This window comes from Martes martes (genome assembly GCF_963455335.1).
Source record: "Martes martes genome assembly, chromosome: 7".
Classification (NCBI taxonomy): domain Eukaryota; kingdom Metazoa; phylum Chordata; class Mammalia; order Carnivora; family Mustelidae; genus Martes; species Martes martes.
Window position 1 is genome coordinate 107,022,408 of NC_137894.1, and position 22,207 is coordinate 107,044,614.

The following is a 22,207-nucleotide window of genomic DNA, read 5'->3' on the forward strand; positions in this document are numbered from 1 at the left end:
GTAACAGTTGCTTGAAGTATACTGAAAATTCAGAGGAGGAGATACCACATTTGTTAAGGATAATCAGGAAATACTTCAAAAGCAGAATTTCTTAGTTCTTTTTACAAGGCTGGCAGATATTGGGAAGAAACCTGTTAGACCAATCTCACTCTGAAAAAAAAAATCCTATTATGTGTATTGAAAGAATCCCAGCTATAAAACAACTTAACTGAGTGCATTTTGTTCCAGAATGCAGGGACGGTGCAATTAGGAATATATCAATATAATTTGCCATACAAATAGATTAAAGAGGAAAATGTGAATTCATTTTAATACTTACCCAAGAAGACATTTGATAAAATCTAGCATCTATTCTTGATTAAAAAAAGAATCCTTTAGATTAGGGGGTCAGCAAACCTGTTATAAAGAACCAGAGGGTTCTTAGGCCATAAGATTTCTTTCACAACTACTCAACTCTGCCATTTTAAGGCAAAGTAACCACAGACAATATACAAGCAAATGAATATATTCCAATAAAATTGTATTTACAAAAACAGGTGATAGGCCAGGTTTAGCCTGGGCCCACAGTTTGTCAGCCTCTGCTCCAGATAAAAAAAAGTAGTAGGTTATATCTTAACTCAGTTTTAAAAAGTATGTGTGTGAGTGCATGTTATTTGACAGAAGGCCACCTCATGTTCATTGCTAGTACATAGAAGTATCACAGTTGTATTTAATATTGCCTGTCAATGTAATTAGGCAGGAGAGTGAAGTAAGACATGATTTCAGAAAAATTAGAAAATTACCATGATTGGGGCACCTAGGTGGCTCAGTGGGTTAAAACCTCTGCCTTCAGCTCAGGTCATGATCTCAGGGTCCTGGGATCAAGCCCCGCATCGGGCTCTTCGCTCAGCAGGGAGCCTGCTTCCTGCCTGCCTCTCTGCCTACTTGTGATCTCTCTCTCTCTCTGTCAAATAAATAAATAAATAATTTTTAAAAAAGAAAATTACCTTGATTTACAAATGACTGATTTTATGCGTAAAATTATCTTAAAGAAAATTCCCTGGAAAAAACGTAGGAGCACAAAATTTAGTAAGGTAAAGGATACCACTGCAAACCTTACAGAAATTAAGAGGCAAATAAGGAAAAATTATGAATACTCTTAGGCCAATAGGTTAGGTAAAATGGATATATCTTTTTAAAGACACACATTTTCAAAACCAACACAAAAAGAAATAGAGCACTTGAGTAGTTCTGTGTTTACTAAAAAAAAAAATACATTCCAGCAAATGGCTTTGTTGGAAAGTCTAAGAAACATTTAAGGAAGGAATATTATGCTGTTCTTTCAAAAGACACAAGAAGGAACACTTCCCAGCTTATTGACCTTATAAGAAAAGACAAAGACTTTCCCTCATAAACATGAATATAAAAATTTTTACAAACTATTGGCAACTTGAATCCAATGGTATATTAAAAGGACAATGTAGTAGGACAAACTTGGGTTTATCCCAAGAATATAAGGCTGGTTTATTTAGGAAATAAAGGAGAACCAGAATAAAGGAGAAGGACTATATAATCATCTCAGTATATGTTAACAAAATATTTGACAAAATCCAGCATCTATTCATGATAAAATCTGAGAAAATTAGGATTAGAAAGGAACTTTCTCAACCTAATAAAAGATTTGCGTGGAAGAAAATACAGCTAACACCATACTTAATGGTGAAACCATACTTTCCCTCTGAAATTGGGAACAAGGCAGGGATGACTATACATTGTTCCCCTTATACATCATACTGGAGGTTCCTAGCCAGTGAAGTAAGGCAAGAAGAAGAAATGATAGACATTTAGATTAGAAAGGAGGAAATAATATTGTGTCTGTTTACAAATGAAATTATTTTTTACACAGAAAATTTCAAAAATTCTACTCAGTAGTTACCAGAACTAGTAAGTGAGTTTAATGAGGTCACAAGGTACAGGGTTAGTATTTCTGTATACTAACAATGGAATAATTAGTAATTGAAAAAAATTTTAAAGTATAACAACACAAAAACCACAAAATAGCTTGGTATATAGGTAACAACATATGTGCGGGATCTGTATGCTGAAAACTACAAAACGATGAAAGGAATCAAAGATTTAGGTGAACGGAGAGATAATATGGGCCTCATGGATTAGAAAACCAATACGGTTAAGAGACACCTAATCCGGGGAGACAAGATGGCGGGGAAGTAGGAGGAGGCGCCTTTTCAACCTGTACCCTAAAGTGAGCTGATTACCTACCAAAGAACTCCGATCACCCATGAAATCAGCCTGAGATCAGAATTATACACGTCTGGATCTCTACGGGGGCCAGAAGACGCCAGTGGGCAGGTAAAGTGGAGTGGGAACGTCGGACTGATATCGGAAGATAAACAAAAGGGGGAGGGAGCCACCAGAGGCGACCGATTGGAAAATAATACCCCGATACGAGAGTGCCCTGCATCTGGGTACCAGCATTAACTTGGAGTCTTGTTGAAAGCACTCAAAAGAGCAAAGGATCGCGCGGGGAAATTGTGGGAATCGGGGCGGCTAGGGACAAGGGCTTAAGTCCCCAGACCCAGGACAGCCTCCCCTGGCGCTGAGCCAGAGAGAGTGCGGCGGAGAAACCTGGTCTTTGTCCCTGAGCCGCCAGTGCGCCCGAGAACAGGTGGAGTCCGGCTCCCGTGAGGGGCTGGGAGCCACACCAGACGGCAGAACGCGCACGAATGCCCAGCCTGGTGTTCTCGGACCCACGCGGCGATAGAGCCGATAGAGCCGATAGAGCTGGAGGCGCCGCGCCCCAAACCCTCCCCTGGGAGAGGTGCGCGCAAGCCCGGCGCTCTTAGCCCCAGCCAGCAGGAAAATCTCAGTGTGCGATCGCTGCTTGGAACCTCTCTGGCGGTCTGGAGCTGCCCAGACAGCCACAGGTTTTGCGTACAAGCAGGAGATCCTGCGTCCCCAGGGACCGCGACTCAGAACCTGCTCTGCCAGCGGCCCAGCGGGTGCAGCACCTGCAGGGGAGCAGACTGAGGCTTCTCTCTGAGAGGGAGGTTGGGGTGCAGTTTTCTTTCTTCTAAACCTCCAAAAACCATCAAAAGCTGTCAAGGCGAGAGAAAAGAAGTGAACAAACATAAAAACCTCCAGAGAACAAAAACCTGAAAAAACTGTTTTTCTCAGAGCCCACCCCCTTGAGGGGGTCGGGAGGACTTAACTCAGGGAACATCATTGACTGAAAACCCACGTGGCAGCCCCCTCCCCCAGAAAACAAATCAGGAAAGAAAAAAAAAAAAAAAGACTACAAGAGAACAACCACCAATACTTCATAGATACAACTTTTATTTTTAATTCTTTCCCACTATTCTGGTTCATTTTTTTTCTTTTTTTATATAGATAATTTTTTAACCTATTTACCATCACAGTGAGATGTCCAGTATATCAAATTCCATGATAAACTTCTAACCTGAATTTTTTGATACATACACATGTGTTTTTCTTTTGCTTTTCTATTTTCTTAATTTTTAAAAAAATTTTTAATTTAGTTTAGTCCAGTTTATTCCTTTTTTATTTTTATTTTCTAATATTCATATAGAGTTAAACTTCAAGGTAACCCCCTTTCTCCAAGCAATGCTACCCCTATAGGTGAACCAATTTTTAATCCCCCTTTTTCTTAGGAAAGTTGAGTCCTTTAACAAAGATATCAAGATACATCCAGGAAGAATCAAAATAACCTTCCTCGCCCACACCGAGAATCTATAACCATGCTCCCATCTTTTTCTTCTGCCAGTGTCTCTGTGTATTTATGTTTGTCCTGATAGTATATAAATCTTATACTTGGGGTTCTTCTTGACAAGGCTCCTCCTTTTTTTGCTTATATATATATATATTTTTTCTCTCATCATATACTTTTATCAGTCTTTTTGTTTGTCTGTTTTTGTTTGTATATGTCATAAATCTTACCCTGGGGCCCATTTGGGCTGAACCTTCTCTTTTATCTTCCCTCTTTTTCCTGTCTCTCTCTCTCCCTCTTTTTTCTTTTTCTTTTCTTTTTTCTCTCGTTTGGGTGGGGAATCCTGAGTGCTCAGAAGCGTTCCAGGGTGCACCTTGACTGCACCACGGTTGATACATCCAGCTACATCTGTCCAGTCATCTCTCACCAAAATGACTAGGAGGAGGAATCCCCAACAGAAGAAAAATACAGAGGATGGGCCTTCTGCAACAGAGCTAACGGCTATCAACATAGACAATATGTCAGAAAGAGAATTCAGGCTAACAATTATCCAGGCAATAGCTAGGTTGGAGAAAGCCATGGATGACCAAACGGAATTGATTAGGGCAGAATTGAAAGCGACCAGGGAGGATGTTCATAATGTTAGGGCAGAGCTGAAGGCCACCAGGGATGAGGTTCACAACGCTCTCAATGAGTTCCAATCTAATCTAAATTCTCTGAAAGCTAGGGTAACTGAGACAGAAGATAGAATTAGTGATCTGGAGGACAAACAGATAGAGAGAAAGGATCAGGAGGAAGCCTGGAACAAACAGCTTAGAAGCCACGAAAACAGAATCAGGGAAATAAATGATGCCATGAAACGTTCCAACGTCAGAATTATTGGAATCCCTGAAGGGGAGGAGAAAGAAAGAAGTCTAGAAGATATAGTGGAACAAGTTCTTCATGAAAATTTTCCCAATCTTGCGAATGGAACAAGTGTTCATGTACTAGAAGTAGAAAGGTCCCCCCCCAAGATTATAAATTCAAAAAAAACATCCAGGCACCTCATAGTAAAATTGAGGAATCATAATTGTAGATACAATCTCTTGAAAGCCGCTAGGACAAAGAAGCTCCTTACATACAGAGGAAAGCCCATCAGAATAACGTCAGACCTGTCCACAGAGACCGGGCAAGCCAGAAAGGGCTGGCAAGATATATTCAGGGCACTAAATGAGAAGAACATGCAGCCAAGAATACTTTATCCAGCAAGACTGACATTCAAAATGGATGGAGAGATAAAGAGTTTCCAAGACTGGCAAGGCTTAAAAGACTATGCAACCACCAAGCCGACACTGCGGGAAATATTAAGGGGGGTTCTATAAAAGAGGAAAAATCCTAAGAATAGCATTGAACAGAAATATAGAGACAATCGACAGAAAGAAAGACTTCAAAGATAACACAATGTCAATAAAAACGTATCTCTCAATAATCACTCTCAATGTGAATGGCCTAAATGCACCCATAAAACGACACAGGGTTGCAGATTGGATAAAACGACAGGACCCATCCATATGTTGTCTACAAGAGACCCATTTTGAACCTAAAGATACACCCAGACTGAAAGTGAAGGGATGGAGAAGCATCTTTCACGCCAATGGACCTCAAAAGAAGGCCGGGGTAGCGATTCTCATATTAGATAAATTAGATTTTAAACTAAAGACGGTAGTCAGAGATACAGAAGGACACTACATCATTCTTAAAGCGACTATCCACCAAGATGATCTAACAATTGTAAATATCTATGCCCCCAATATGGGAGCAGCCAATTACATAAGAAAACTATCAATCAAGATAAAGAGTCATATTGATATGAATACATTAATAGTAGGAGATCTTAACACGCCTCTCTCAGAAATAGACAGATCATCGAAGCAGAAAATCAATAAAGAAATAAGAGCATTGAATGACACATTGGACCAGATGGACCTCATAGATATATACAGAACATTCCACCCTAAAACAACAGAATACTCATTCTTCTCAAGTGCACATGGAACCTTCTCCAGAATAGACCACATACTGGGTCACAAATCAGGGCTCAACCGATACCAAAAGACTGAGATTATTCCCTGCATATTCTCAGATCACAATGCTTTGAAACTAGAGCTCAATCACAAGGAAAAGTTCAGAAGGAACTCAAATACCTGGAAGCTAAAGACCACCTTGCTTAAGAATGCTTGGATCAACCAGGAGATCAAAGAAGAACTTAAACAATTCATGGAAACCAATGAGAACGAAGACACTTCACTCCAAAACCTAAGGGATACAGCAAAGGCGGTCCTAAGGGGGAAATTCATAGCCATCCAAGCCTCCCTCAAAAAAATTGAAAAATCCAGATCTCTACACCTAAAGAACTAGAGAATCAACAACAAATCAAACCAACTCCACACATAAGAAGGGAAATAATCAAGATTAGAGCAGAGATCAATGAGGTAGAAACCAGAGATACAGTAGAACGTATCAACGAAACTAGAAGCTGGTTTTTTGAAAGAATCAATAAGATCGATAAACCATTGGCCACACTAATCCAAAAGAAAAGAGAGAAAGCCCAAATTAATAAAATTATGAATGAAAAGGGAGAGATCACAACTAACACCAAGGAAGTAGAAACAATCATCAGAAGCTATTATCAACAGTTATATGCCAATAAGCTAAGCAACCTAGATGAAATGGATGCATTCCTGGAAAACTATAAACTCCCAAAATTGAACCAGGAAGAAATTGACAACCTGAATAGACCGATATCTAGTAACGAGATTGAAGCAGTGATCAAAAACCTCCCAAAAAACAAGAGCCCAGGACCTGACGGATTCCCTGGGGAATTCTATCAAACTTTCAAAGAAGAAATAATACCTATTCTCCTGAAGCTGTTTCAAAAAATTGAAGCAGAAGGAAAACTTCCAGACTCTTTTTATGAAGCCAGCATTACCCTGATCCCCAAACCAGGCAAAGACCCTACCAAAAAGGAGAATTTCAGACCGATATCACTGATGAATATGGATGCTAAGATTCTCAACAAGATCCTAGCAAACAGGATCCAACAGCACATTAAAAAGATTATCCACCATGACCAGGTGGGATTCATCCCTGGGTTACAAGGATGGTTCAACATTCGCAAATCAATCAATGTGATAGAACAAATCAATAAGAGAAGAGAGAAGAACCACATGATCCTCTCCATTGATGCAGAAAAAGCTTTTGACAAAATCCAGCATCCGTTCCTGATTAAAACGCTTCAAAGTATAGGGATAGAGGGAACATTCCTGAACTTCATCAAATCTATCTATGAAAAACCCACAGCAAATATCATCCTCAATGGTAAAAAGCTTGCAGCCTTCCCATTGAGATCAGGAACACGACAAGGATGCCCACTCTCACCACTCTTGTTCAACATAGTATTAGAAGTCCTAGCAACAGCAATCAGACAACAAAGAGAAATAAAAGGTATCCAAATTGGCAAGGAAGAAGTCAAACTCTCTCTCTTCGCAGATGACATGATTCTTTATATGGAAAACCCGAAAGACTCCACCCCCAAACTACTAGAACTCATAAGCAATTCAGTAATGTAGCAGGATACAAAGTCAATGTCCAGAAATCAGTGGCTTTCTTATACACTAACAATGAAAATACAGAAAGGCAAATTAGAGAATCGATTCCATTTACTATAGCACCAAAAACCATAAGATACCTCGGAATAAACCTAACCAAAGAGGTTAAAGATCTGTACTCGAGGAACTACAGAACACTCCTAAAAGAAATTGAAGAAGACACAAAAAGATGGAAGACCATTCCATGCTCTTGGATCGGAAGAATAAACATGGTTAAAATGTCTATACTGCCCAGAGCAATCTATACTTTTAATGCCATTCCGATCAAAATTCCACCAGTATTTTTCAAAGAGCTGGAGCAAATAATACTAAAATTTGTATGGAATCAGAAGAGACCCCGAATTGCTAAGGAAATGTTGAAAAACAAAAATAAAACTGGTGGCATCACGTTACCTGATTTCAAGCTTTTACAAAGCTGTGATCACCAAGACAGCATGGTACTGGCATAAAAACAGACACATGGACCAGTGGAACAGAGTAGAGAGCCCAGATATGGACCCTCAACTCTATGGTCAAATAATCTTTGACAAAACAGGAAAAAATATCCAGTGGAAAAAAGACAGTCTCTTCAATAAATGGTGCTGGGAAAACTGGACAGCTATATGTAGAAGAATGAAACTTGACCATTCTCTTACACCGTACACAAAGATAAACTCGAAATGGATAAAAGACCTCAACGTGAGACAGGAATCCATCAGAATCCTCGAGGAGAACATAGGGAGTAACCTCTTTGATATCAGCCACAGCAACTTCTTTCAAGATATGTCTCCAAAGGCAAAGGAAACAAAGGCAAAGATGAACTTTTGGGACTTCATCAAGATCAAAAGCTTCTGCATAGCAAAAGAAACAGTCATCAAAACAAAGAGGCAACCCACGGAATGGGAGAAGATATTTGCAAATGACAGTACAGATAAAAGGTTGATATCCAGGATCTATAAAGAACTCCTCAAACTCAACACACACAAAACAGATAATCATATTAAAAAATGGGCAGAAGATATGAACAGACACTTCTCCAATGAAGACATACAAATGGCTACCAGACACATGAAAAAATGTTCATCATTACTAGCCATCAGGGAGATTCAAATCAAAACCACATTGAGATACCACCTTACACCAGTTAGAATGGCCAAAATTAGCAAGACAGGAAACAACGTGTGTTGGAGAGGATGTGGAGAAAGGGGAACCCTCTTACACTGTTGGTGGGAATGCAAACTGGTGCAGCCACTTTGGAGAACAGTGTGGAGATTCCTCAGGAAATTAAAAATAGATCTTCCCTATGACCCTGCAATTGCACTGCTGGGTATTTACCCCAAAGATATAGATGTAGTGAAAAGAAGGGCCATCTGTACCCCAATGTTTATAGCAGCAATGGCCACGGTCGCCAAACTGTGGAAAGAACCAAGATGCCCTTCAATGGATGAATGGATAAGGAAGATGTGGTCCATATACACTATGGAGTATTATGCCTCCATCAGAAAGGACGAATACCCAACTTTTGTAGCAACATGGACAGGACTGGAAGAGATTATGCTGAGTGAAATAAGTCAAACAGAGAAAGTCAAGTATCATATGGTTTCACTTATTGGTGGAGCATAACAAATAATATAGAGGACAAGGGTAGATGGAGAGGAGAAGGGAGTTGAGGGAAATTGGAATTTGGAAATTGGAGGTGAACCATGAGAGACTATGGACTCTGAAAAACAACCTGAGGGTTTTGAAGGGGTGGGGTGGGAGGGTGGGGGAACCAGGTGGTGGGTATTAGGGAGGGCACAGATTGCATGGAGCACTGGGTGTGGTGAAAAAACAATGAATACTGTTACGCTGAAAATAAATAAAAAATTTAATTAAAAAAAAAAAAAAGAGACACCTAATCCTGTATTATTCTGTAGATTAAATGTAATCCCAAGAAGTCCCAACAGTTACATAAATAACAAGCCGATTCCTAAGTGTATATGGAAATGGGAAGAAACTAGAGTAGCCAAAACAGTTTTGAGAAATAACTCTAAAGTATCAGAAATCAAGACAATGTACTATCTGCAAAAAGGTAGACATACAAGTCAATGGAAAAGAATAGGGAACCTAGAAATAGACTTGTACTTACATGGTCAGTTTTATTTTTGACAAAGGTACAAGGACAATTCCAGGTAAAAAGATAGTCTTCAGTAAATGGCGCTGATACAATTTTATATCCATATGCAAAAAACAGATCTTCAACTTAAACCTCTTTGTCATATGCAGAAATTAACTTAAAATGGTTAGACTTAAATATAAAAACTAAAATCATAAAACTTAAAAGATGAAAACAAAAAATGTGGTCTTGGATTGGGCAAAGATTTTTTATACATGACAGAAGAAATACAAGCCATAAAAGAAAAAAAATTAATTAGACTTGCCTCAAATTAAAATTCTTTGGAAGACACTTACAAGAAAACGAAAAGACAAGCCACAGAGTGGGAGAAAATATTTGTAAGATACAAACCTGATAGAGGTCTTGTGTCCAAATATATAAAGAACTGTCAACACTTAGTAATAAATAAACAACCCAATTAAAAGATGGGCAAAAAATTTGAACAGATACTTCAAAAAGAATATGTGAATGGTAAATAAGCATTTTGAAAGATGTTTGGCATCTTTAGTTAGTAGGAAATGCAAATTGAAAGCATAGTAACATTCTAATACTGCCTGTCACAATGGCTACAAAAACTGAAAAACAAAACGAGATTGACAATAACGAAAGCTGATGAGGACACAGAACATTTGAACCTTCATACATTGCTCGTGGGAATCCAAAATGGTACAGTCACTTTGGAAACCTGGCAGTTTCTGATAGAGCTAAACACAAACTTACCTTATGACCCAGCATTCCTACTCCTTGGTATTTACCCAAGAGAAGTGAAAACTTATATAATTTCACACAAAAGGTTGCATGCAAAGGTTTATACTGGTTCTGTACATAATTGTGAAAAATTATAGCCAGCCTAAATGTCTTCAACTTGGGTAAACAAACCATGGAGTAAGTGTACAGTGAGTTACTCAGGAATAAAGCAGCTGCTGATACATGTAGTAGCATGGGGGACTCATGTGCCTTGGGCTAAGTAAGAGAAAGAAGACAGACATAAAAGGCATAAAGACAATCTGGAAGAATCAGAATTTGTAGGGGCAGAAAACGTCATAGGTGGCTAGGTGCTGAGGGTAGAGGGCGGTGTTGACTGTAGAAGGGCAGGGAAATTTCTGATAATGATGGAATTGTTCTGTATTTTGGTTGCAGTGGTAATTGCCCAACTGCATTTGTCCAAACTCCTAAACCTGTATATTGAAAATGGGGACTTTTATTATCTGTAAATCAACAACTCAAACAAACCCAAACCCAGAGGACATGAGGAAAAGACTGATTAGTTTGATTATATTTAAAAATAACTTCTGCAAGAGTAAGTGTTTTTTCTAAGGTGTATCAAAGATAACTTTGGGTTTTGAAAGTTGCACAAGCAGTTTTTATTAGCAATCAACCTTCATACAAGTGCAGAGAGGTCGGCCGGCCAAGTTGCTTTCTTAAACACCTAAACAGGTTTTTGTTTTGTTTTGTTTTTATGTGGCTGAGGAACAAAAGAGGAGTAAGTGCAAGATAGGAAAGAAATTAAATGAAAGTTTCTTTTCATCTTAAATATTTGGCAGGTGTATATATCACTTCCTTTGCTATAGTATATTTTATTACTTAATGAAGTTACCTAAAACATTTTCATAAACTCTGAAATTAGCTTTTAAGAACTGGTTCTTTATCACATCTAAGATTTGTTATTGAATTTACCTAGGTGTGTTAGGGATTTAACCCATGAGAAAGAAAAAGTCTAATAAGATGCCTGAATTAAAATCTTTTTAGTTGTAACTCAACTATTCTAGCTAACCAGCTTTGTGGCTTAGAAGGTACTGTAAGTACTTTGAAGCAGAAGTGCTTTGTTATTCGATATCTTAAATATCCAAGTGCTTCATAGTTTCTCTTTAATCAAAATTTCATTTCCTTAAAGTGGAAAGGTATTTTTGATTTCATGCTCTTTTCAAAAAGAAACACCTTATACTACCAGCAATGCAAAAGAGCTTGCAAAACTATTTGCAGCACATATAATAATGTTAACATTTCTAATTTTAGGGGAGCTTTTATAAATTAGTAAGAAAAAGGCCACCACCCAGTAGAAAAACTGGCTTAGGAGATGAGCATGCAATTCACAAAGTGCAGACAGTCAACATGTATATTAAGAGATATTTATTTATTTTAAAAGATTTTATGTATTTATTTGACAGACAGAGATCACAAGTAGGCAGAGAGGCAGGCAGAGAGAGAAGAGGAAGCAGGCTCCCTGCTGAGCAGAGAGCCTGATGCAGGGCTCAATCCCAGGACCCTGGGATCATGACCTGAGCCGAAGGCAGAGGTTTTAACCCACTGAGCCATCCAGGTGCCCTTATGAAGAGATATTTAATTTCTGTAATTAAAGGAACGTAAATTAAAACATGATTTTTATATAACTTATTAGATTGGCAAATATTAAGGATAAGTGAATATATTGATAGTGAAAGTATGAATAGGTAAAATCTGAATTTAAGTGGCAGTACAAATTGGCACATCCTTTTCAGACAGCAATTTGGAATCTGTCAAAATTTTAGAAGTATATGTCTTTTAATGTAGCATTCCAGTTTCTAGGTATTTATCCTTTACAAGTGACAAAAAAATAGGACATTCACTGCAGTATTATTTGAAATGGCAAAGACTAAACAACTCAAATGTATAACATTGAAAAACGTGGTATGTAAAATTGTTAGCCCATACAAAAGAATATTTTGCAGTTATTAAAAAGCTAGAGAAAGTTCTATATATACTGACATGAAAGTAGGTCCAAAATAGACCTATTAAGCATTGCTTAATGAGAATGTCTTTTTAAAGAAGAGTATGATTGCATTTCTGTTCATAAAAATATCCATAGGGGCGGACGCCTGGTTGGCTCAGTCGGTTGAGTGTCCAGCTCTTGGATTTGGCTCTAGTCATGATCTCAGGGTCACAGGATCTAGTCCCATGGTGGGCTTTATGCTGAGCAGGGAATCTGCTTGTCCCTCTCCCTCCCCATAATTTAATCTTTATGACTCAGGGTTATTATCATAAGCATATTTATATTACTAGGCTTTAGAATATAATGATCATATCAAGAAATATCTTAAGTGTGTGCGGAAGTTTATCTTTATACTTACGGTTTCACACTGCAGTACTTTGTCATTTCTTATGCCTTGTTTTTTAAAAAGTTTTTGTTACATTTATTGTGGTAGGTGTCTTTCTGTTGTCATTGTGGCTTATAGCAATTTTTTTTTTTTTGCCCTTTTGCTGCTGCTTAATTGTAATGATTTCAGAAACTGGTTGGCTGTTCACTTCGGTTTTATGTAAAATAAACGTAACCAGGTTTTGGATAAAGGCCTGGGGAACATACTGGTGATTGAAGTTCATGAGCTTTATTTAATATGTGGACTTTGAGGTAAACATCTGAAGTTTTGTGTGTTAACTTGGTTTCTGGCTGTATGATAGGTGGGTGAAGCACTGTATTTGTTTTTAAGAGCTTTTAGAGAACATTGCTTTTTATTTTTTAAACTTACTTAATGTAGAGATCCATCTCTAAAATGTAAGTAATCATCATGTTACTAGATGAAGACTTCTCAACTGCCCTTTTTTTTTTTTAAAGATTTTATCTATTTATTTATTTGAGAGAAAGAACATGAACGGGGGGAAGGGAGAGAGAAAAGCAGACTCCACGCTGAGCAGGGAGCCCAGTGTGGGGCTCGATCCCAGAGTCCAGGCATTGTGACCTGAGCCAAAGGCAGATGGCAGACACTTAATTGACTGAGCCACCCAGGTGTCCCTCACCTGTCCGGTTTTAACTCAGAAATCCTTATCTTGACATTGTTGAATAGAGTCTTTGAAGTTGTAAATGAGGATTTAGGAAAAAATCATTAATAATAGATATGGATGGACATGGCTAAAAGATTGTGAAGAACAGTATCAGTAACTTTGGGTAGATTGTACTGATTATAATTTTGTGAACTGGAAATATAGGTTCAAGTTTTTTAAAAAACCTGATTAGATGTAATAAGAGATTTCCTAAAACAGCTACCATCTTAAAACTTATGTAATAAAATACTGTAATTAATATTTATGATTTGTAAGTAAAGGTAAAATTCTAATGACTCAGTGGGAAACTGGTATGATTTTATTAAGTTTAAATTGTATTTAAATGGAAGCTTATTGCTACAGCTTACTCAGCTCTTCCTTAGAGCAATCTGTTCTTTCCATAAACTCTGTACCCCATCTCAGCATATATGTGTTCAGAGCAGAAAATTTAAGTTTATTTTCATTTAATTTCTTGCCTTATGAGAAGTGCTAACAGGTATGTGTTAACATATGTGCTAAGTGAAATACTGTGTTATAAAATCATTGCTTCCATATTTAATCATTTAATAAATATTTATTGAGGCCCTACTGTATGTCTGGCACTTTTCTGAGTGCTGGGGATACACTGACTTAAAGCCTGTGCTTGTAAAACTTACATTCTAGTGGGAAGAGGCAGACCATAGAGAAAAAAATTAACATGTAATAATAGATCAGATGGTAAAAGTATTGTGGAAAAGAATAAGGCAGCATGAGGAATGAGAATGTATGTGGGATTGCTGTTGGACCTGAAAGTTATGTGCTAAATGAGACTTGATAAGACAATGGTATTTGATAAATATGATGAGGATATTTCTTTAGGCACCAGAAGGTTGATGTAGAAAAATGTTTTGGAAAATGGTAAGTCAGTGGCAAATTATGATTAGAGGAATCGAGGAGATATAGTGAGAAAAGATAGTATACATTCAAAAACAAGGCTATTACCTTTAAAATTACATTTATGATTAGCTTATATAGTTGAAGTAAGACTCAAAATTATTCCTTGATATCTACAGATAAAACCCATGATGTGTGTGATAAAGCTTGAGTAAAATATTCGTGTTTGACTACTTTCATTTCTTTCCTTTTCCTTCATCTTCTTTACTTTAATGGAGGAATTCAGTTATTTTCAAAGCAGAGATACAAAGAATACTTAAAATAGATATGGATTTTAAAATGCATATTTCTCTTTACGATTATAATTTTAGCATTTAGTTTAAATGTCTAATTTTTATGTTATTGTAGTAATGACTTTATTTTGTGTAAAAATTTTTCTCAGTGATTAACATTCTTAATTTTTGTATGAAATGATTTTCTTAACTATTTCCAGATGACGTGCAGAATGTACATAAAGAAGATAAATCTTTAAGGCTGAGTATGCCTGTAATTACAGAAGAGGAAGAGGACAATGGAAGTTTTAGTGAAACAGGTACCAATGAAATTTTGTCAAATATTGATGGAAAGTTATGCTTCGGGAGCATTAAGGTTTAGAACCCTTGAACAGCATGGTGGTTACCTGTGTGTTTTTGTGATGCTTTTTTCCTTGACACATTGGAGAATTTTAGTATTAATCATGACACTTAAAAGTAAATGTTAATACAATAAATGAAAGGAGAGAGAAAAGGATAGGTAAAATACCATTACAAGTATGTGAATGTACCTCATCATGAGGATGTCTGGAATGTATTCCTAAGAAGGCGCAAGGCTCACAAAATACAAGTAAGTTTCTGGATATAACTTTAAAAAGATTTTATTGTTAAAAAATAGTTATTTCAAATTTGAATTTAAAATTTTCACCTATGGAATCATGATTGTAACTAAATAGTTGTAAATTGCATGACATAAATTAAAATGGCTATACCTTTTAGAGTTGTTTTCATAATTTGTAGTGTTTATTGAACAACAGTTTAAGTATTATCTCTAGTAATAATTATAGTATTATAGAGAATAAGTTATATTTAACAGGCTAGGCTTGTACGGTAGTCCATCAATGATAATGAATACAATGTGTGTTAAGAACAATTTTTTTTTCATTTGGCTTTGTATTCATTCAGCAAGTATATCCTGAGTGCCCATCATGTTTCAAGCACTTAGCTATGTACTACTGGAATTTAAGAACCATTTTATTTCAATCACAGTTATTATAGATCTGAGTACAGTGACTGGCCCACAGTGGACCTAAGTAAATACCTGTTGAATATATCAGATCAGTCTGTGCCTCCAAGAACCTTAGAGTTCACTTAGGGGAAAAAAACAACCCAGTTCATTGGGGTAGAGAAACAGTGTAATAGAAATATATAAAAGACAAAGAGTGGCATTTCACAAGGAATATTTGTTTCCACATATGAGTGAAATCATATGATCATTGTCTTTCTCTGCTTGACTTATTTCACTCAGCATAATCCTCTCCAGTATATCTTTTCTGGCTATAACAGGAGATGCCACAACCAACACTCAAATAAGTGTTTATCTAGAAAGAGGTATGAACCTAAAAATTACAAGTCATTAAAACCAAAGAAAATAATAGAAAATACAAAAACATGAAAATTATGAAAGACATAAAGAAACAAAATATTCCCCACCAATGAAAAACAAAAGAAGAGTGATGGGAAAAGGAACAAGAAAAGACAAAGAAGAAAGTAAGAAGAAAAAGAGATTCCAGGAATCTTCTAGATTCCTAGAAGACAGCAGCAACCAGGATGAAGTGCAGCAGGCCAAGAGAGCAAACCGTCCAGTAAAGCAGGTCAGAGGTCAGCAAGAAAGTTTTTTAAAAATCTGAAAACGACAAAATCCCTCATATGCCTGAATATCCCAACAAGAGATTTACATGACTGAGGAAGAGTTTGAAGGTATATTTGTGTTAAGTGTATAGAGAAAATAAATAAGACAACAAGTTATCACTCTCTAGGGAAAACAATAAATGCACAGATTAAGTAAGAATCATAGTCCATTACATGGCTCTGTTGTCAATAATGTTTTATAAATGCAGAATACTTAACATAGCTAAAATAATTATGTTGAAGGCTGGGGCCTGGGAAGTATACATGTGTTTGAAGTTGGAGGTGAAGAATATATTAAAGAAAACTATACCCTTGCCTTCCTCAGTGGAAAGTCAAGAGATAATCCATAGAACTAAAACATAAAGTAAAATACACATTTTTTAAAGACATAGAGGTCAATACCAAAACAATAGTCAAAAGTGATGAATTGTTGAACACTACATCAAAAACTAATGATGTACCATATGTTGGCTAACTGAAAATAACAAAAATAAAGTAAAATATGAAAGAAATGGAATCAAAGTCAGAAGACTATGGTTTCTTATAATGAATATTATAAAATTATGTGAATTGAGACATATGCATATGTCATTATAATTTAACCAAATTTTTAAAAATTACAAACTGATAAAAAAAATTACAAACTGATAGATTGTAAAATAGGACTTGCCAAAGAGCCATAAAGGTGTGTATGCATATTTAACTGTTTACTCACAAAAAAAGCCACCAATCAAGACTGGAAAGAAACTATAGCCTGAAACTCATCACAAGATTATAAAGGACTATTTTATGCTGACATAAGCAAATCACAGAAGCACTCACATTTATGAAGAAACAAATATTCCTTGTGAAATGCCTATTCTTTGTCTTTTATATATTTCTATTACACTGTTTCTCTACCCCCAATGAACTGGGTTGTTTTTTTCCCCTAAGTGAACTCTAAGGTCCTTGAAGCCACAGACTGATCTGATATTTACTTAGGTCCACTGTGGGCCAGTCACTATACTCAGATCTATAATAACTGTGATCGAAATAAAATGGTTCTTAAATTCCAGTAGTATATATCTTTTTTTTTTTTTTAAGATTTTATTTAATTTGACAGACAGAGATCACAGGTAGGCAGAGAGGCAGGCAGAGAGAGAGGAAGGGAAGCAGGCTCGTGGCTGGGCAGAGAGCCTGATGTGGGACTCGATCCCAGGACCCTAAGATCATGACCTGAGCTGAAGGCAGAGGCTTTAACCCACTGAGCCACCCAGGCGCCCCCAGTAGTATATATCTTTATAGCCCTGTACACAGCTAAGTGCTTGAAACATGATGGGCACTCAGGATATGCTTGCTGAATGAATACAAAGTCAAATGAAAAAAAAAATTGTTCTTAACACACATTGTACTCATTATCATTGATGGATTACCAACTATCAAGCCTAGCCTGTTAAATATAACTTATTCTCTATAATATCGTAATTATTACTAGAGGTAATATTATTTAAACTGTTGTCCAATAAACACTACAAATTAGGAAAACTACAACACTAAAAGGCATAGCCATTTTAATTTATGTCATGCAATTTACAACTATTTAGTTACAATCATGATTCCATAGGTGAAAATTTTACATTCGATTTGAAATAACTATTTATAGTGGAACATAAGGAATAATTATTTATATGTGGAACATAAGAAATAGTGCGAAGGACTACAGGGGAAGGGAGGGAAAACTGAATGGGAAGAAATCAGAGAGGGAGACAAACCAGGAGAGACTCTGGACTCCGGGAACCAAACTGAGGGCTACAGAAGGGAGGGGGTGAGAGGATGAGGTAGCCGGGTGATGGGTATTAAGGGGGGGCATGTGTGGTGCTGAACACTGGGTGTTATATGCTACTAATGAATCGTTGAACACTACGTCAAAAACTCATGATGTACTATATGCTGGCTAATTGAACATAGTAAGTTTTTAAAAAGATGTATGGTACTAATGATTTGGGTCACATTTTCACGTTTAATTGAAATGAAATTCAAATTTTAATGACTCTATCTTATTGCACTGGCCTGTATACCTTTCAGATCTGGCACACTGGGTCTATGCTGGTTGTAGGGAGAACATACCCATCTGAAACAACTTCAAAGTAATTTATTATTAAATAGGATTTAGGAAGACTAGAATCTACTTCAGTTAGTTTTCAACTGCAGTGGCATTTTGAAGGAAAGAATCACATATATGTTAGGTTTAGGACTTTAGCATTTCTTGTTGGAGCTTTGTTGTGAGGGCATTCCAATTAAACAGTTATATTATTTAAGTGTATGTTATCAGTTAAAGTATTATTTTATAGACCTGACAGACTTCTTAATTTTATGTCTTTAGAGTTCACTGCACCCAAGAGGAAAAGAAAATACAGAACAAAGAAACCAGTGAAGAAGTCTTAATTTTGACATCTCCGATAAAAGAAAAGATTTATATTTTGGATATTGAACAGGAAGACTGCCAGTATTAAAAATAATTCTTCTGGGAAACTATAGGTTATTTCTCTGAAATGGCAACATCTTAACATTGCTCTAGATTTGTAAAGGAAGAAAAAATTAGAAATAAGAATTCAAAATTTAATTTTAGTATTTCCTTTTATGAAACCTGCATAAATGAAAATAAAATTTGGATTTAGAATGTAATAGAAATAATCCTGTTATTTCGCAGATTATTATTGTTTCCTATAACTTTTTGTGATGTTATACCTTTTATAGTTCTGATAATATTAACTATTTAAGATATTTGTTCTTGAAGTAATAATGTTTGTTACATGTAAGTGGATTATTAAATTTATAGTATGGTAATGGATTCGCTTATGATATGTATTAACTATTTTATATATTGTATGGTTAAGTGCAATATAATTTTTGCCTTATTTGCTTTATTTTTGAACATATGAAACTTATGTGGTCAGTAACTTATACGATTGATATTTAGGAAGCCCAGTTTCTACTTCTGCAATCAATTAAAATGTCTTTGGTGCTTGTTTTAAAGCTCCCTTTGGCTTGACATTATGTATGTATATGTGTATATGTATGTATAGATATATGTTTGCATCTGCCATATATATACATATATGATCAGTTCAGTACATTGTTTAAATACATTTAAATACTAATTATTTTTATTTTTTTAAAAGATTTATTTATTTTTAGGGAAAGAGCACGCGTGTGTGTGCACACACATCTGTGCACGTGCATACATTTGTGGCTAGTGGGGCAGAGGGAGAGGGAGAAGGAGGGAGAATCCTCAAGAGTTGGGTGTTTAACCGACTGAGCCACTGAGGCACCCCTAAATACTAAATACTAATTATTTCTAATAAAACCTTTAAGAGTGATAAGGTAAATTCCAGGATGTATCTATGGTACAGAATAGATGATACTCATGGAAAAAGATTTCTAAACTTTGTGGACAGGCCTCTGTTAATTTCTCGCTTAAGACATTTAAATGGAGATCACTTAAGCCATGTTGTTTGAATTGCTGCCACTAACAAACCATCTCCACACCACGTGATTGGCTCAGCCTGTCTTATAGTTGATTATACTCCATGTTGTTTTCCAGCATTGTGTATTCAGGAATTTTGCAAATGTCCTGTGAGTGAAAATGTGTGATATGTATAATCTTTTAAGTTAAAAATACTGACGCTAGCCCAAATAAACTTTAATTTATTAGAATGTATGCTATTGCATTAGCTACTAAACAAAATTATTTCCCCTGATTTCAGATGTTCCTGATAGTAGATGGGGCAGTTTTCATAATGTGGACATTGGACAGAGCTTCTGGGATTTAATTAAATTCTAGTGTTGGGGCACTAGGAGTTATCATTGGCCTCTTGTGTACTAGGTTATTTGCTAGAACTTGTCTGATCATTAACGTTTACAAACACTGTACAGCTGACACTGAGTTTGCCCTCTGTTTTTTCATAATAATACTTAAAATATCATTTCATTTGTAGAGTGAAGAAACTATCTTAAGATGGTAAGTGCCTTGCCCACATTCAGTTAGTAAGTGATGCATCTGGGATACAAATTTAGGGCTCTTGCCTATAATTTCAGTGTCATTTTATATAAGCCAACAGAAATGGAAATCCAGAGGAGTACTTCTCACTTGAAGCAGTAAAACCCTATTTTGTAATGGCTTAAGCTGTAAGGAAAGGTTAAAACCAGTTGAGTCTCAGTGCAGGGTGATGCTCTGGGTTGTAAAATAGGTCGGTTCCATGATGGCTTCATGTACAGGTTTGGGTCTTCAGGAAAAGCTTTATTTCAGTGTGGGGAACTGTTCACCAGTCAGGTTCCCAAACGTGAGCCAAGGGCTAGCCTTGCAAGCAGGCCTTTCTAAGGACTGCAATCTCAGGCCTACGCTGCTGCCTTTTCTCTACACTGTGTCATTTCATTTTTCACTATTTCAAATAATGCTATGTTGATTTTTTTTTATTTTTTTTATTTTGGCTCACTTAGGTATTTCTGTTAGATAAATCTACATATGAATTTGCATGTCAGACAGTGTATGTGTGTACACATACATATACATATAGAATTTTAATTATTGCCAAATCAAACAAAAATATTGCCAATTTACGGTCCTACTAACAGTATTTACAAGGGACTCTCCACATCTCCATTACACTTGTTACCAATCTGTAATTTTTCCAGTTAAACATAGCCTGAATCTTAACAGCACAAATGGTAGAAAGACAGTTAAGAGTAACAAAAAATTTTTTAAGGTTTTATTTATTTGACAGAGCCCACAAGCAGGGTGAGTGGCAGGGAGAAGTAGGCTCCCTGCTTAGCAGGGAGACCTGATACGGGTCTTGATCCCAGGACCCTGGGATCATTACCTGGGCAGAAAGAAGCCGCTTAACCAACTGAGACACCCAGGCACCCCAAGAGTAACAAAATTGTATTAAACAGTTGTGAGCTGTGAAATTGAAGCTTATTAAATAGAATTCAAATAGAAGATATTTGTGTTTAACAGTGGGCTTTCAGAATTAAAATGTGGGGTCATAATACTAGCTACCTATTAAATTAAGCTATTTGTATTGTCATCCTGATTGTAATAAAATGACTGTACCAAGTCATAAATACATAATTTTAATATTAAGTAGTGACTAAATTAAAGTTTTGTGAAGAAAACAAGTTATGTGGCAGTGTTTGTAGCCACAAGATGTATTTTAAAACCCTTCCACTTTCAGACATCTTAATATAGGAACATACTGTTCAAAGTAGAGACTTGGAATCATAGTAGTTTTAATGTTATATGCCAGGTTTACTTGGAGTATCTAAAACCATGAATGAAAGAAGCAGAACCATAAAGGAAATGGAGGTTGTACACATTCTGATAGGGAAATATTTTTCACTTTGGGGATGAAGTATTGTGATTTATGCCTCAAGAAGAAAGCTACTCTGGAAACTTGCAGTTCTCTATGAGAAATTATAGCATGTTTATTTTCTTTTCTGGTACTCTTGAGTTTATGTTCTAAGCAGACCTATGATCCCATTTGGGTTTATAACCCCTTCTTAATGCCTCAAAGGTCTGTGAGTGGATGTATTTATTGTGGAGAAACACCCCCAATCTCTTTAATACCCAATTAAAGTGCTTATTCCCTGAAACACACAGTTGTACCATCTGCAAGCTATTTTCTACTGCCAAAGGAGTGATAATGAACCAACTTTCAGGCAAAGACTTTGTCTTCTTAACAGAGATTCCTAGAACAGTGGTATAATAGGGAAATGTATTAAAAATGCATTTATCTAAATGATTTGACTAACTGTAATTTTCCTGACCTGGAAAGTAGAAAGTCAAATATTTGTATCCTAGTTCTGCACTGATTCATTATATACTCTTTAAAAATTCCTTTTTGTTTAAATCCTTTTCTCAGCTATAAATTCAAGATAATGTAGAACTACCTTAGAGACTTGTCACAAATATCTAGAGCTGCATAGTGCTTTGAAAGTGCAAAGATACGAAATTCTAAACTTCAAAATAATTACTGGAAGTAGGGGTGCCTGGGTGGCTCAGTGGGTTAAAGCCTCTGCTTCCAGCTCAGGTCATGATCCCAGGGTCCTGGGA

The 22,207-nt window shown here is 36.3% G+C and overlaps 1 protein-coding gene across 1 annotated transcript in view; it reads left to right on the forward strand.

Annotated features, from left to right (window-relative positions):
• Window positions 1-19,815, forward strand: part of SNAPC1 (small nuclear RNA activating complex polypeptide 1) — a 38,900-nt gene extending 19,085 nt beyond the window's left edge. The window contains exons 9-10 of the mRNA XM_080809595.1: window positions 14,667-14,765; window positions 18,479-19,815. Coding sequence (XP_080665721.1) covers window positions 14,667-14,765; window positions 18,479-18,540 — 161 coding nt within the window. The 3' untranslated portion in view covers window positions 18,541-19,815. The remainder of the gene's footprint in view (window positions 1-14,666; window positions 14,766-18,478) is intronic.
• Window positions 19,816-22,207: the final 2,392 nt, after the last annotated feature.